This window comes from Lagopus muta, chromosome 2, assembly GCF_023343835.1.
Source record: "Lagopus muta isolate bLagMut1 chromosome 2, bLagMut1 primary, whole genome shotgun sequence".
Classification (NCBI taxonomy): domain Eukaryota; kingdom Metazoa; phylum Chordata; class Aves; order Galliformes; family Phasianidae; genus Lagopus; species Lagopus muta.
The window spans coordinates 96,232,951-96,248,512 of NC_064434.1; the positions used below are offsets into that span (position 1 = coordinate 96,232,951).

Genomic DNA, 15,562 nt, shown 5'->3' on the forward strand with positions numbered 1-15,562 from the left:
ATTCAACCAATCATCCCAAAACACCAAAGCTGTAAGGAAGCTGTGATCTGCTTCAACCTGGTTAGAGCCGTCCTACTGCTGCCCTTACTTGAGTTCAGTTTGTGTCACAGAGCTAAGGAAGACAGGCTGTGCCTACAACTCTCTGCTTCCCAAGGTTTGGATTTACCACAGCCACTTAGTCTGGATGAGTGGACAGAAGGGGATAATTTCGTTCCAGTCATCTGATAACACTGTTTTCATTTTTCTGTTTCCTAGCTGAGACTTAGGGTAAGCAGCAGCGTGTGAGTGAACTGGGTAACAGAGGAAGTAAATGGTGATGAAAACAAGAAAAAGAATATTGAGTGCAAGGAATCATGTCATCACAGAATGGCTTAGGTGGGAAGGGACCTTAAAGATCATCCAGTTCCAAACCCAGTGCTGTGGGCAAGGTTGCCACCCGCTAGATCAGCCTGCCCAGGGCTCCATCCTGGCCTTGATCACCTCAAGGGGAGGGGCACCCACAACTTTTCTTAGGAGCTTGTTCCAGTGCCTCATCTACTGCTGACTAAATAATTTCTTTGTAATATCTCACCTAAACCTTCCCTCTTTTAGTTTAAAACCATTCCTCCTTGTCCTATGATTATGTGCCCATGTAAAAAATTGGTCTCCCTCCTGAAAATAAGCCCCCTTGCAGGTTTTTTTTTTAATGTTAATGCATTTTAGATCACTGAAATGGCCTCTGAAGATCATCACCTTTGCTTTTGTCTGATGTTTTAAGCCAACAATCTGGTTCACTCTTGTTTCCTCAGAAATCATCTGGAAAACCAGTTAGAATTGAGCCCTGCAGATTACGTTGTCACTTTCCTAATTTTAGATGTTAGAATAACATCTATGTTCTTGACAGATCATTAGTTTTTAAAATATCTGTGTATTTTGAACAAACTCATATTAAGTCACGTCAAAACTTTTTAATAAAGTTTGGCTTGAATTAATGTATCTGACCATGGAAGGGATTATTTCAAACGCAGAGATTTAGAAGATATTACAAAAATGTGATCCTGACCTTTCATTAGATTTTATTAATACAAGAGTCTGTGTGAATGTTTGCAGACTGACAGTTGTAACGTCAAAATGTGTTCGTGGGGCAGCAGATATCTGCTTTGTTTTTGTTTGAGGTACTAGTCTTTGTTATTTCTAAAGCTTTTCCTTGTATTTTAAAATGAAAGGCTGCTGTTATTAGTTTGGTTTGGAAGTTTGTGTTACCTTTTACACAGTATTTGTAGTTAATAATTTAATCTTAAAGTCGTGCAGTTGTCTGATGGCCTGGGATCCCCCAGCTTGCATTCATAACAGGAATGTTGCTCCGTTATGGTTATTTGGAGTTTCTCCATACTTCCATTGGATTTCTTAGCAATTTACTATTAAACATTTATTTATGTATTCCTGTCACACTCAGGTACAGGAGTCACTTCTGTCTGAGGATACACAACCCCAGAAAGAAGCTGAAAAGAAGGTTCTGAAGTTTTAAATGTCAGAATCACTCAAATTTAGTTAACATAAAATATATGCATACTTCATACTGGTTTACCTATATTGCTGTAATTATTCAACATTTCAGGTTTTACAGAGTTGTGAAGAAAAATCAGGGGTCAAATAATTCAGGAAATACTTGATGTGCTGCAAGTGGTGCACACTTCTCATTTGTTGGTTAGTTGTTCTTTTTGCTTCTTTATTTCCTTAAACTGGTTTATGAAGTAGACTTTGTTTTAACACTCTACATTTGAAAGCCAGGGAGTGAAGGAATTAAAGTTATTAGGACTCATTGTTTCTTAAGTCAAAATATATGGAATATACACATCATGTGGTACAGCAATGCAGAGAAGGTCTTGAAAATTATTTGTGGAATCCATTGCTTTCATCAAAGTGCAGTTCACTCTCTGTTTCTGCCTTGGGAGAGGATGACTTCCAGGCTATGGCATGTTTGACATTATGCTAAAGATAAATATTGAATGCCTCTAATGCTTCTTCTGTTTAACTAAAGAGAAAACTGATGTTTTCAACTTTTTAAAGACAACTTATTTTTATGTGTGGTTAGTTTTCATTGTTAGAATGAGCCAAAATGGGGAAAGTTCTAGGAAAAGGTTCTTCATCGAATTCTCATTTTGTGAAATTACAGGTTAGAAGCAGTAAGTTACTGTTTGATGGATACTGAAGTACGCCTGTAAATAAAAATTAATTATAATTCTATCTTTTGATGAGGCACTTTGTTAAATTCTGTGTACATTTGACATCATTAAGGTAAATCATTCCTAGAGAAAATCCTTGCCTTTTGGTTTTATAAATTAGAAAATGCAAACATCAAAATTTCCATCACAAGAAAGAACAGCAAAAAAAACCCACCCTATTTGCAACATTTGTGCTTTTGCATCACTGCTTTGTTTGATTGTTTGTTTGCTTTGTTTGTTTGTTTTAGCACTTAAAATTGTTACTAAGTTCCAGTTATACTAAGATAGCTCTGAATTTTTCTTTGATATTCCTTAATATTTCTGATTGCCAGAACCTTGATCTTGTTGTATGGTTGCAGTTGTACTTTACCCAGAATAAATTTATTTACATTTCTGTATTATTATTATTTTTTTAATGTACCATTGACTTCTCAGAAAGCGTAGTGCCCCTTGTGAAAGGATGTGTGCTAAGTACTTAGGGCAGATAACAGGAGCTTTGGAATGACTGGAAAGACCTGGCAACACTGTAGGTACTAACAAATCAGGAAGGCCTTTGAACAAACAGAAAAACAGCTAAGGAAACAGTGAAGTTGTGTTTGACTCCTGTGGTCTGTCATAGGAACTCACTCTACTTGTTAGAGATAATGGCAGTCATCTGAGGTAATGACTGAAGCACAGTTCTGATGGAGGGCCATCTCATTTTCAGCACGATGGCAAAAGCAATTTTTGTTTTCTGCTGTTAGCAACAGATGCATTCATTTCTTAGCCTGAAGCAGTGGGCAGCCCCACTGACCTGATGTGAAATGCTGAAGAAGAGGTTGGTTACAAACAGGCCACTTCTTGTTTTCAGCTAACCTTTCAGCTGCCCCTGCACGGCAATGCATTCCAGCAATTAAAACAAAATGAAAAATAAGACTATTCCTAAGCAATACATTTTCAAGCGCCTGAGCTCTGTTGTATGTCTTTTGTTCTTTCTGGACATTCTTTTTTGGGAGAATGGTTCTAAGTTGCTTGCATTAACTGAGAATAATGTGTTTAAAAATAACCTTCCAAAAGAGCATGCTCTTTAAAAAGAGGAAAAAAAAACAACAACAAAATTTAACCGTAAAAGAGCCTGGAGAGCTGTGAACTCTTAGAATTGCACTACAGTGTAATACAGATGCTGCAGAAATTCAGCAGTGTGGGTCTCACCATTATTTCTCACAGAGAACTTAAAAAACAACCCTTATGTGCATTTTCCATATGATAATGCTGGCACATTTGGGGCAGGAGAAGTTTGTCTCTGAGGAGTAAATACATCTAGAAACAATTGTGGTATTTGCATACGACAGTATTTTGTAGCATTTTTGTAAGAACATCGTTGTTTCACTACTTGTTAAATGGGAGGAAGCTCTGTATGCAGCTAGATCCTCACTACATTACAACCATGCAACTTTATACCTGCAGGTAGACTTTCTGGGTTAGGATGAATTGCAATAAAAGCAAGAATTTGTACAGATCTGCTGATATGGAGCTGGTTGTCTTTGTTATGATAAACCTTATCATAACAGTGGTGATGAAAGATATATGTACTTAAAGAAGGGAAAGAGTAGGAAATTCGTCAGTTTTGGTTTTTGTTTCCTTGTAACAGTAGTAAAGTACATATGCCAGGGCAAGATTACTAACCTTGCACAGTGTTGTGTTGCTGCTTATAGTTTGCCCTCGTCTACATGGGCGGTAACCAGTGTGCTTTTTAGGGAGTGTGATTTGAAGAAATGAGCAGTGAAACACAAAGTATGGAGCCTCCTCAGCTTTAGCTTAGCAGTGAGTGATTCATTCCAGAGGCAAAAATAATGTCACTGATGAAAATGCTACAGGTATTTTTATAATGCTCGTGGTTAAGCATGCTGCAAAAATTGAGAGTTACTGTTCTAGGCTGGAGTGGATCAGCTCGGAGGGATACTGCTGTCCTTTCCAGCGCTGTCTCAACATTGACAGGATGTTTATGGGATCCAAGGAGTATCCTATCCATCATGCTAGCCAGCCCTGTGAGTTAGTTTAGAATATCACCTCTTTCCCCAAACATTTGTCTGCTTTGTTTTAACAGAATCCCTTCCTCCTCCTGTTCAGCCACACCTTGTCCTTTGTTTGGTCAAAGAATAAAAAAAAAAGCAGCCCTTCTCCCCCTGTACCCCAGATTTAGCATAGTACAGCACAGTATGTAAAAGAAGAAGACTTTTGTGTTAAATAATGCTGTTCTGGATATGATTAATTTTGTGTTCTCACCTTTTGGGTAATCCAGGTGAATCAAAAGGTGCTTTTTCTTAAGTGACCCAAATTATGACCTCAGGCTAAAATCAGTGTTGAAAGAAAGGAATATGGATATAGCTCAAAAGTCATTTAACTGCTGCACTTATGAGGCTTAACCTGCTTCTCCCTTGTGTTCATTGATAAAGACCTGAGGTGTATTTTATATGAGTGGGTTTTTTCTGCTTTTGTGAATGGTATGTATTCAGAGACTTTTTTATATTTTAAGAATCCTAAATCAGTGAAAATACTGAATTTCAGTTTTTAAAATGTGTTTTAAAACGTTAGACTTAGAATTTGACTGTTTTTAAATTTAGTTCTCTTTAGATCTCTTTTGGCTAAGTCTTCACACATTTAATAGTTGTTGCTCAGCCTCTAACTCTGCCTTGCTGGTCTGTTCAACTTCCTCAACAATAGTCATTAAATTTCTGTAAAGACATTACTTCTTGGTTCTGGTTATGGAGACGCTATACGCATGGACATACTTGCAATCAAATGCATGTTGAAATGTTGCATTTGTTTGTTTTGTTTGGTGGATATCTGGGGATTTTATTTCTTTTTGAGCTTTGGTTGACCTGCTTAGAAACTGATGAAGATTCAAAGAGCTCCAGTGAGTGACAAAGGAGTATTTTATACTTCATTTTGATGTTTATAAATGCTGAGAGGGTTATGGAGGAACGTATTTTTAGAGTTGTGTAAGAGATGTGAGCGACTGAAAAGAGCTTTTCTAAAAGCTCTTTTCTTCACCTTCTACATGGCTACCAAAGCATACAGCTTAAAAATCTTGTTAGATTTTGTCTGACTCCTTGTTACGTGTAATCAAGCCATCTTTCACACTTCTTCTCAGTTCATCTGTAGACTGTGTTGACTTACAAGAGAGTACAGCTAGGGAAGAGGTATGTGAGATGCTAAATAACAGTGAACTTCAGTCCCTGACACAGACCTTGATTGCTTGCTAAATTATGAACAATCAAACATGTTTTCTTGCAGGTAAATGCAAGGTGATGTGACTAAGGACAATCATTCTAATTTGTATGACAGAGGGCTGTGCTGGGCTTCCATGTGCTGGTCTCAACCCTTGTCTTCAGAAGGGCTGCTGCAAAACTGAAGAGTGTTGAGGCTGACTCCAAGATTTGTAAAGCGTGCTTTTCAGTGAGAAACTGAACAATTCAATCTATTTAATTTCAGAAATGAGGTAGTGAAACAACTTCATCATAGGAAGTACCCAGACAAGGAGACAATATCTATCAGTTATCTTTCAGTGACTAGATGATTAAATCAGCAAAATTGAAATTATCAATAAGGTTGTGTGTTTGTAGTGCTGAGGTAATTAGTCTTTCTGAAAGATATATGTCCATTCAAACACTTGTTACATACAGAATTCAGAGTGCCAGATGATGGATGAAATGTTGTGATGTATTTTATGCAGGGGTTCTGAGCTGTTGCAGAGCTTGCAGGTTTTTAAATCTGTGTCTATATGGAGTTCAGTGTCAGCTTGGAGAAAGAGGAAGAAAAAGGCTAAAGGCTGTGGTTATAGTATAGAGGCTGTAAAAACTATTCTTCACAGCCTTGAAAATGTTATCATGTTACTTATGAATTAGAACGGAATACATCTGCCTTTCTCTGAGGGACTTCACAAGCTGGTGACATCTATTGCTGCATAAAATGTCTGTGGTATTAGAATTGAGTTTGATTGTTTCAGATTGAATACATGTAACCTACAAGGCTTTGAAAACATAATATGTATCCTTGATGTCTATGCATCAATGAGCAAAAAAAAAGGCAGAAGGTGAAGAGATAAGCATCATCAAAATGCATTTTGCACTTTTTTTTTTAAGAGTAGGAATATTGTTTTCAATATAAAAATAGTTGTTCTTAAAGGTGGTTTTGGACAGAGTCCTTTAGAAGTAATATCTAAATCCTTTTGTAGTTCTTGTTTTTTTTTCTTGCTAGAATATCTTTGATAAGAATAAGAACATGGCAGAGAAAGGTACTACAATATTATTAATTTTTTTTAAGCACTTCTATCAGTTCTGGATTTAAAGCTCAGTCAAAGTAGACATTTCAGTGTAAGAACATCATGGAAGCAGTTACCTAGTTGGTAATGTTTTAGTCTGCTATTAAGAGTTTTGGCATAAGCAAACACTGCAAAGATGGTTTGCATAGCATTGATGTCACAGAGCACTGTGCTTTCCCTTTAATTTTATGTATGTTTTTTGTTCTGCTTACTTACACAAACTTTGCTTGAGCTTATTGCCTGCATTATAACAGAGGAAGAATTGTGCTGGTTACACTTAGCCCTGTATCATGTTACTAGATCTGGTCAATAGTGGTTAAATGTAAGACTGAGGCAAGCATAGCAGGATATTTCCCTTAGTATTTGCTTCCTGCTTCCTGAAATTTAGATGTTTCTGACCGTCATCAACTTGATGAATCTCATTTCATACACAATGGCAGGGAGAAGCAATTTTTTCACCTGGGTTATCCTTCTCTTTGAAGGCAGGGGATCTCGCTGGCACTTTCCCATAGCAGTACCTTCAGTGCAGTGATGACTAGGGAAAAAAGTGTGGTGATACAGCAGGAATTTGGGATAACAACTTCCTCCTTTCTGTGCACCTGTCCAGCAAACATAAGACTAACCAGTGCCACATTAAGGTTTAGTGAAGAGTGCTGTCTCATGATGCAAAGGGGGTAGAAAATTGAATTACAAGTTGCAGCACTGAGTTTGCTTTTGCAGTAGTGTGGTTTCAAATTGTCCCCATCTATAGAATGGTGTAACAGCTAAGTGTTGCTTTGTTGCAAAAGTCACATCCCTCTTCTGATGAGTGGAAAGCCACTTGTGTCAGCTCAGGTCCAGTAAAAGCAGTGCCAGTATGTGTACTATGCACTCTCTGAGGGCACAGAAGGGGAAAACAGTCCGTCAGTCCTTTTCTGAGCAGGGAGGGGTGCTGCACCAAAGGTTTCTTTGGGCCCCAACAGAAACAAATGGTGACCCCTGAGGAGGATGGCCTGCGTTTTCCAAGGAACTCCGAAGTCAGACCCCTGTGCAGGGGAAAGCAACGTAATCTAGAAAGCACACGGTGGTCTAATGTGTGAAAGAGTAACCAAGATAATATTTATCCTAGATGTGGCATCACTAAGCTGTTCATTTCACAGAGTAGCTGGGATTTCCTGTGCAAAATGAAAAGCAACATAACGTAGAAAGCACCAAGGTGTTAGACAGGGATTTGGTAGACTTCATTGTAAGGTCTGCATGTGCTCGTTTCTGTGCTGTATTCTAATTAGTGTCTTTTGTTATTCACAGTCCTGAACTTCCACAGTGAGCAATGACGCTAGCTAGTTTCATGTAATGCCCTATATCCCAAACAGTTTTCTCCCTATGGACCTACATACTGTTTATGTTTTCAGTTATGTACAAAATCTTACTGAAAATGCACAAAACTTTGCAAAGTATGTATAGATTTTGAAATTAAAAAAAAAAAAATCAGAGGAAAAATGTATTTTGCCTGTGTAATATGCTGCTCAGTGGGATTTTTTTGTTTGTTTGTTTTTGTTTCTTGTTTTTTTAATTCTGTCATCTTAGTACCTGGTGTTTTCCTGAGAAAAGAAGTACTCCTGTTTGTTATCAGTTGTGATACTTGTATTGCCTAGGGTTGTGTTATTCCTAACCCTATTATAGTCTAGGAGTGATGTAACAGATATTTAAACCAAAGGGATGCTACAGTGGCAGGTGTTTCTTTCAAATAATTAAGTTGACACACATTTTCTGATCATTTTTCTTATTTGAGTTATGGAACAAAAATAATCTTGTGAGTAAAACTTTTCATCTGGAAATGCACAGTGACTTTTTAATATCCCTGTGTGAACAGGAAAGCTAAAAGTTGCTATTTTTTCTGTTTGGACTTTGAAATGTTCCTTTAAAAACACAGCAATTGAACTCAACCCTTTCATTCCATTTCAGGTTTTTCTTCTATAATCATGGCAAAACCTTATGAATTTAACTGGCAGAAGCCAGTTCCCTCTTTTATGCAAGACGGAGCTGTGTTTGATAGATATGAAGAGGTAAGAGGCCATTTGCATTTCATTTGCTATTCTCTTTTAAATGTGCAGATGTTTTAGCATATTTCATGTTTTGTTTTCATTATACAAGAATTTTCACATAACTGAAGAAATGTATCTGGGGGTGAAATACCATTCCATTTCATTGCTTTACAGCTTTTTGCTTTTAAACAAAATAACTTTGAAGTATGTTTAATCCCACTGATTTGCAATAAACTCTGAGCAAGAGAAAGGGAGATTTGGATCAAAATAGCTGTAATATTGTAAAGCTCTCATTTTGCAGACCCATAAAGCACATTACTGAACAAAGCGTGTTCTTTCATTTTTTTGTACATGTATCAAATTGAGTTGGGGTGAGAAGAGGAGTTATATCCTTTAATATATAATCTAAGGACCTACATCTTACGGGGGAAAGTAGGAGAGCATAAATCATTAATATTTTAGATCTAGAGTGGTTTTATTTCCATTAGAAAATCAACACGTAATCTGTCTGAAATATGTTTACTGTGATCCTAGCTTCAGCTGTGCTTTAATCCAAATCTATTACAGAAGTGCAAAACAGGACATTTTACACAGACAGTCAAAATAAAAGGTGAAGACATTCACCTTATATTTAGCACTAATGCACCCCTGAGAATGCTTTTTTTTCAGGATCTATCTTTAATCTCATTTGGACAGGAAGTTATCTCAGTGAGTACCAACAGGGATATTAGGATTTTCCTTTTACCTTTTGAAATGTAGCTAAAAGTATTTTTCTTATCATGAGGACTGCCAAGGCAGGCACAGTTCTTTCAACATGTATTTTCAGTGTTGGGGACAGATAAGGAATGCCTTAGAAAGAAGATTCCTAAAAGCTTTGTTTTTCCTTCAGCAAACACTGTTCCAGAAATTCATTCTGTAAGCATCCAGGTGGCAGGTTATAGGCCATGATTTTTCTCTTGCACCTTAGATGAGAAACGGAGACTGAGCAGATGCAAAAGAGTTCGAGTGCTCAGGTCTCAGTGTGGTATATACTCCGTGAGGTGCCTGGGCTCTTGGTATAGTGGTAGAGAGAAAGTAGCATTTTGAAATGGAATACTTCTGTACTGTTGGCTGTTGTACACAGCAGGCACTCATGCAACATTAGCCAACAGATGATACTGTGCCTCTATGGATTTAAATGGGAAAACTTTGTAGGTCACTCCAAAAGTAATGCCTCCCATGTTTTTCCAAGTTAACTGCAACAGATACAGAGATCACAATAACACTATTACAGAGAGCAAATGTTCAGCTACAAATCACTATTTTTCAACATAGTCACCATCCTTAGCCAATCAGCACAGATGAATTAATCAAGATGTTTGTTTTGTGGTGTGACAGCTATGCCATAGCCATCCAGAACATGGCTTGTCTTTCTTGTTACTGTCTCCACTGCTGAAATGCTCACCATCCTCCACCACACTGTGCTCACAAACATTGTTTGGCCTCCATAAACCTCCAGCAGACATTGATAAATGTCAATGGGTGCCATCCTTTCCACACGGAGGAGTTCAGTTCCACATCTGTGCTTCATATGCACTTCCATATCAGATACTATTCTCTACTGCCATCTTTCACATGGCAACAAAATGGAGCAGAATATTGGTGGGAATGTTCAACCTCTACTGTCATACCACCACCATCTGCCTCATAATAAAACAATAAAATAGGAGGCATTACTTTTGGGACAGCCTTCATGGAATTCTTGGTCCTTGCAGCTGATCTTATTTTCTTCCAAAACTCCATAGAAAGCTGATCTTACTTGCCACAGCAAGAGCAGAACAGTGTCTGTCCTTCCATGTGATGTAGTCTGTTTGCGTTATTTGCTGCAAGTTTTGCTGCAGTGCACTCCAGGTTTGCTGTGTTACAGCTGGAAGTCTGGTTTGCTTTATTGAAGGGGATCTCTTCTGAAAACATTAAAAGGCTTTCACTTGGGTGACTAACTTTATATTTCATCTGCAGTTTTACAAGGGCTGTAAAAGAAAAACAAAACCAGTGACTCAGAAGTTAAGATCTGTAGCATTTAAACAGTGAACTCTAGATGGTGTAGCTGTTTCATACTGTCAGATTTATGACACACATATGCTATGATTTTATTTTGTTGTGTTAGTAAGCAGATAGACTACAGAAGAGCAAAACAGCATTGCTTTAGGGATATATTGCAAGCATAGCAAAATCCAATCCCTGTACTGTTGGGCTTGTAATTTAAAAGACAAATGTTTCAGATCTGGCATTCTGGTTTTCATTGAGATTCTGTACTTAATTCCCCTACCTTAACAGAAAAGACTAGTGGGGAAAAAGATAAATGATAAGTGAACTAAAGTCATGCAGCAAGTTAATGCAGAACAGAGCCCCAGGAATCCCACTCCAGGTCCTTTATTGCCGAAGTTTTGTTGAGCAGTTAGGAAAATCTGGGTTATTGTAATGTGGAGTGCTGTTTTCATCCATCTTTTGCTGATAGGTGAGTCACTTACCTGGCAGGATTGCAAAATGGCAGAAGTATTTTTTGAGCAAAACGGTATTGATTTTGAAAAGTCTAGAATAGAACTGTCTCAGAATATGAGAAGAAAACAATCAGACACGATTAGGAATCTGACTGGTGATGTTGCATGTATATGGTCTCATGGTAGGTGCATTCTTTACAATGCAAGAAGACAAATTGCAGAAAAAAGAATTTAGTGAAAACATTCAAGGCTAGGGTGGGACATGAGCATGAATAGGGCTTGTATAAACACCTGTGTGAAAACATTTTTGGTACACCTAGAGTTTTTTGATAGATGGGGTTGCAGTAAATGACAGAAAAGCTGTCTGCCTTTGATTGTGAGTAATCTTTCTGGATAATGCAAGAGGCAATCATTTTGATTGGTACCTAGCTGTGTTTTTATATGAAATATTACAGGACACCAGTGACTGTAAAGCTAGTAATTCTGAGTTGTCTGGCAATGAGTACATTTAATGAAGGATGAGTGCTGTGGTGAAGGCGGAAAAGTAAAAGCTGTGGTGGAGAAAGACAGCCAGAGCAGTGCATGCTGGAAGCCTATGTGTAATGGTATTTGGTCAGACAGAGATGCAGCAACTTTCTTTCTCTGTCTCAGCTCCCTGTCTGTAAAGTCAACATAATTGTTTGCTACATGGATGGAATGTGTCAGTCCTATCAGTGCTATCCTACATTTTAGCTTAATTTATGATGCATTACTTGGGGCTGGAGGTAAATGGTGGAAATTTCTTTTTTAGTTCTAATCTGATACTAATCAGCTAATCTGATACTTATGCCTTGTCTAGTTCTTCTCATGTGCTATTCTTTCTTAATTTCTCTGCTAATTGATATTCTTCAAATTCTGCTTGCCAAATACTCTGGCTACAAAATACTTGAGCAGCATTGCATTGGTATTGTCATAGTCTAACAGAAAAGTACTTCCTGATTTCTGAATGTTAAAACAAAATGTTACCATTTGATGATCCTGAGCATAGTATTTATTGTTAATACTATACTAACAATAAATAATTTTAACCCTTACAAAATTTGAAGTACTGAAGTTTCAATAAATATTTTTAAAGTTCAATTTCATTAAGACTTTTGAGGCAAGAATCAGCATTTTTTTGAACAAAAAATAAGCTTTGTGGTTGCATAGAGAGGAATGCAAGTATTAAGTGCATCCTAGTGATTAAAATGCTGGCAAAAGGATGTATCATTAAAAATTATCATTTTTTCTTAAGCCTCTCTCCTTATTTTTAATTGCTTAGGAATGACAAATTCTCCAAGGGAAAAATGTAACAATCTTGTGTCTTTTGAGCAATACAGTAATTCATGACATTTGACACTAAAATAATGGTCTGTTATTCTCTTTTCCATAGGAATCTTTTGTCTTTGAAAGCAGTTGTCTCTTTCAAGTGGATGAATTTGGCTTTTTTCTGAGCTGGAAAAGTGAAGGAAAGGTATACTATGGTTATGTCAGGAAAATGTATATTGCATATTATCCCAATTGTTTCATATTCTAGCTAGCTTTGAAAGATCTGAAATGTTGTGCTACTTTATATTAGAAACTAACCTTAGTTCTGCTCTTTCAGAATTTACAGAAATGAAGTACTTAAGAAAGAATTAACAGAAATGTAAGGGAAATGTACTGTTCAGTGTCAATTGGTAGTAATTGCAAATAAAATACATTATTTTGGTTTTATGTCCTAACAGATCTTTGAACTTATATATATTTATTTTATTTATTTATTTATTTATTTTTTACCATTTCAGGAGGGACAGGTGTTAGAGTGTTCCCTGATCAACAGTGTTCGTTTTGGAGCTGTTCCAAAGGTACTCTATAGTTAGTTTTTATTCTTCTTTAAACAGAGAATATTTAAACTGAAGGCAAAAATGCGGAGTAGGGTTCATTTATTTAAAAACTACAGACAGCAAATTTTTTCTTTTGCAATCATGTTCTAAAATCAGTGATTTGCAGTAATTGCACAGGGAAGAGTCTGTAGTCTGATCTTCCTGGTTTAGTACTGTGCCTGGCTTTCAGAATTCTCTGAAAGCTGAACAAAAGATACTAAGTGTCTCTATTAGGTGTTCTTAATTACTTTTCTAACACTGTATTTTAATACATGTTTAAGAAATCTGGAAAGAAAAAAAAAGGTTTTGTATTCCAAATTTTGCTCCTATCTGTTCTAAATTTCTTGTTTTATTAATAAAAAACCTAAAAGTTTTGTTTGCATCCATGTTCAGCAGTTAGATGATCAGAGAGGGCAGAAATAACTGGGATCAGTGGTCACTGGCTGTGCTTTAGAAGAATTTCTGTAGAAATCGAAAAGTTTAGAAATATTTTAAATCATATGTTTGTGTAAGCAAAACGAGTTTTCCTGCAATGAAAATTGGCCCTCTTTCCTTCAGGCCTTTAGTTTTGAAAATTTCTTATTAAACAAGGTTAACACCTCAGCATTTCTACTTTCAAGTGCTAAGTGCTTCTGTATTACCTGTAGATAATTATCTCTTAGTGGTTCTCTTGAGACTCCATAAACTAAAATGCTTTCCCCATGGATAAAGGGGCTTGAGGAGAGGTAGTGCAGACAACACCATGCTGCACGTGCAGAGTACTATAGCAACATGCTTCAAATTTCACCTCTGTCTTGTTCTTTATGCCCACTAAATCTACAGCATTTGACCTTCAGCAGAGAGACCAGCTTGTAAGATGTATAATTAAGAAACAACCCAAAAGTCACACAGATTATAACTCTCAGTAGTTACAGATTTAACCAGATTGGTATAATTAATTTATAGATTAATGTTTTTCTCTATTTTCACTTTTGCAATTGATTCAGTTTACTTTTTCCTGACTAAAATATATGTAATTTCTTATTTAACTTTATGAAATGTACTTAAAGTACTTGGTTTGTGTCTGAGCCTTCATGTTTGTGTTCTTATTTGTAAAAACGTATAGTTTTCTAGATTTTCACACAGTGGTTATAAAAGAAAGTGCTCATTTAGGATGATTGGCAAAGATTTAAAGATGTTAATGTGCATGGAGATAAAGATGCATCTTTACCATAGTGCATTATATAACAAAAGAACTACAACTCTAATGAGTTCTCTGTTTTTTTTTTAACAGGATCCCAAAATACTAACTGCACTTGAGGCTGTTGGAAAATCCGAAAATGAGTTGGAAGGACGGATAGTGTGTGTTTGCAGTGGTATAGATCTGGTGAACATCAGCTTCACTTTCATGGTAGCAGAAAACACAGAAATTGCCAAGGTACTTCACAGTTAAGGAGTGTGTGGGAGGGGAAAAAAAGGAAAGCTCCTCAATAGTACACAGTTGTTTTTCTGAATTAAATCAGCCTACTCTGCTGACTGAAATACGTGTTCAAATGTTTGCTGCCACGCTCTCGAAAGGACAACAAACATCCACTTGAAACATTATGTAAAATGTCTGCACACTGTGCTAAAACGACATAGTGATTTTATCAGCCTTTGTATGCATGGTAATTTATCAAAAGTAGAGAGACATACAAGACACAGTGTTCCCCCTAAATGTTAAGCATCTTTGTGTGGGGCTTGCACAGTAGACTATGTGGAGATTATGCTGTGAACTTGTAACACATAGTGATACTAAAGAGAAGTGCAATTACTTTCATTTCCACAGTAAGTTGAGCTCAGCCTTCCAAAATTTTATTCAGCAATTATCTAATTGTATCATGGAGTTTACATTATTTGAAAAAACAAAGACAGGAAAGAAAATTCTGTACTGTTGAGAGGATTTCAGTGTACCCAGGTTTTTTTCTGTTTTCCTTTTACGTGGAACAATCTTAAGAAAACAGTGGTGCTTTTTTACATGGCATTGTTCCTCAGAGTTAGAAGTTGCAATTCACAGTGTAAGTTCTGGGGCTCCACCAAGGCCTGGAACTTAATCTATCTGCTCAAAACTGCTCTGAGAAACTTGATCTTGACTACTGGTACTGTACAGAGTCCTGTATGAATACTTAGATCCAGACATTCAAAGGATTTCAAGAATTCACATTTTTTGCTTTTTTCTCCTTATTGTCTATACTTAACAGTGTATCATACGTAGTTTTGCCACTGAGATATATACTGATGAGAATAATGATGAGTAGTATACACCTGCTAAATCCCCTCCTTCAGAATTGAGCATCTGCTGAACACAGCATCATTAAATCCCTTGGCAGACCCAGTCACTTTTTCATTGCTTGGTTTCATATATCTTTAACATCAGGAGTTCTGAGTAAACTTTGTGAAAGGAGATATACTTGTATAACTTGCATAGACACACTGCACTGATTTTACTGGGTGTATTTTCAGCAGGCTCCCAGGGAAATAACATGCCACAGTTATGATTTGCAAACATTTAAGAAGCAAAGTAAAGAAGATGCTGGCAGCATTCACTCACTTTTATGCTTACCTCAAAAACGTCTCTGATTTTCTCTGAGAAGGAAAAAATAAAATAAAATAAAGGTGCAGTTAAGTTTGTTAGCCCTCTTTAATATCA

General features: G+C 36.8%; 1 protein-coding gene across 7 annotated transcripts in view; it reads left to right on the forward strand.

Annotated features, from left to right (window-relative positions):
* PLCB4 (phospholipase C beta 4) overlaps window positions 1-15,562 on the forward strand; it is a 241,677-nt gene that overhangs the window by 145,054 nt on the left and 81,061 nt on the right. For all 7 annotated transcript variants that reach the window (XM_048938282.1, XM_048938281.1, XM_048938284.1 and 4 more), the window contains 4 exons: window positions 8,452-8,552; window positions 12,423-12,503; window positions 12,817-12,876; window positions 14,168-14,311. In XM_048938282.1, coding sequence (XP_048794239.1) covers window positions 8,469-8,552; window positions 12,423-12,503; window positions 12,817-12,876; window positions 14,168-14,311 — 369 coding nt within the window. In that variant the 5' untranslated portion in view covers window positions 8,452-8,468. The remainder of the gene's footprint in view (window positions 1-8,451; window positions 8,553-12,422; window positions 12,504-12,816; window positions 12,877-14,167; window positions 14,312-15,562) is intronic.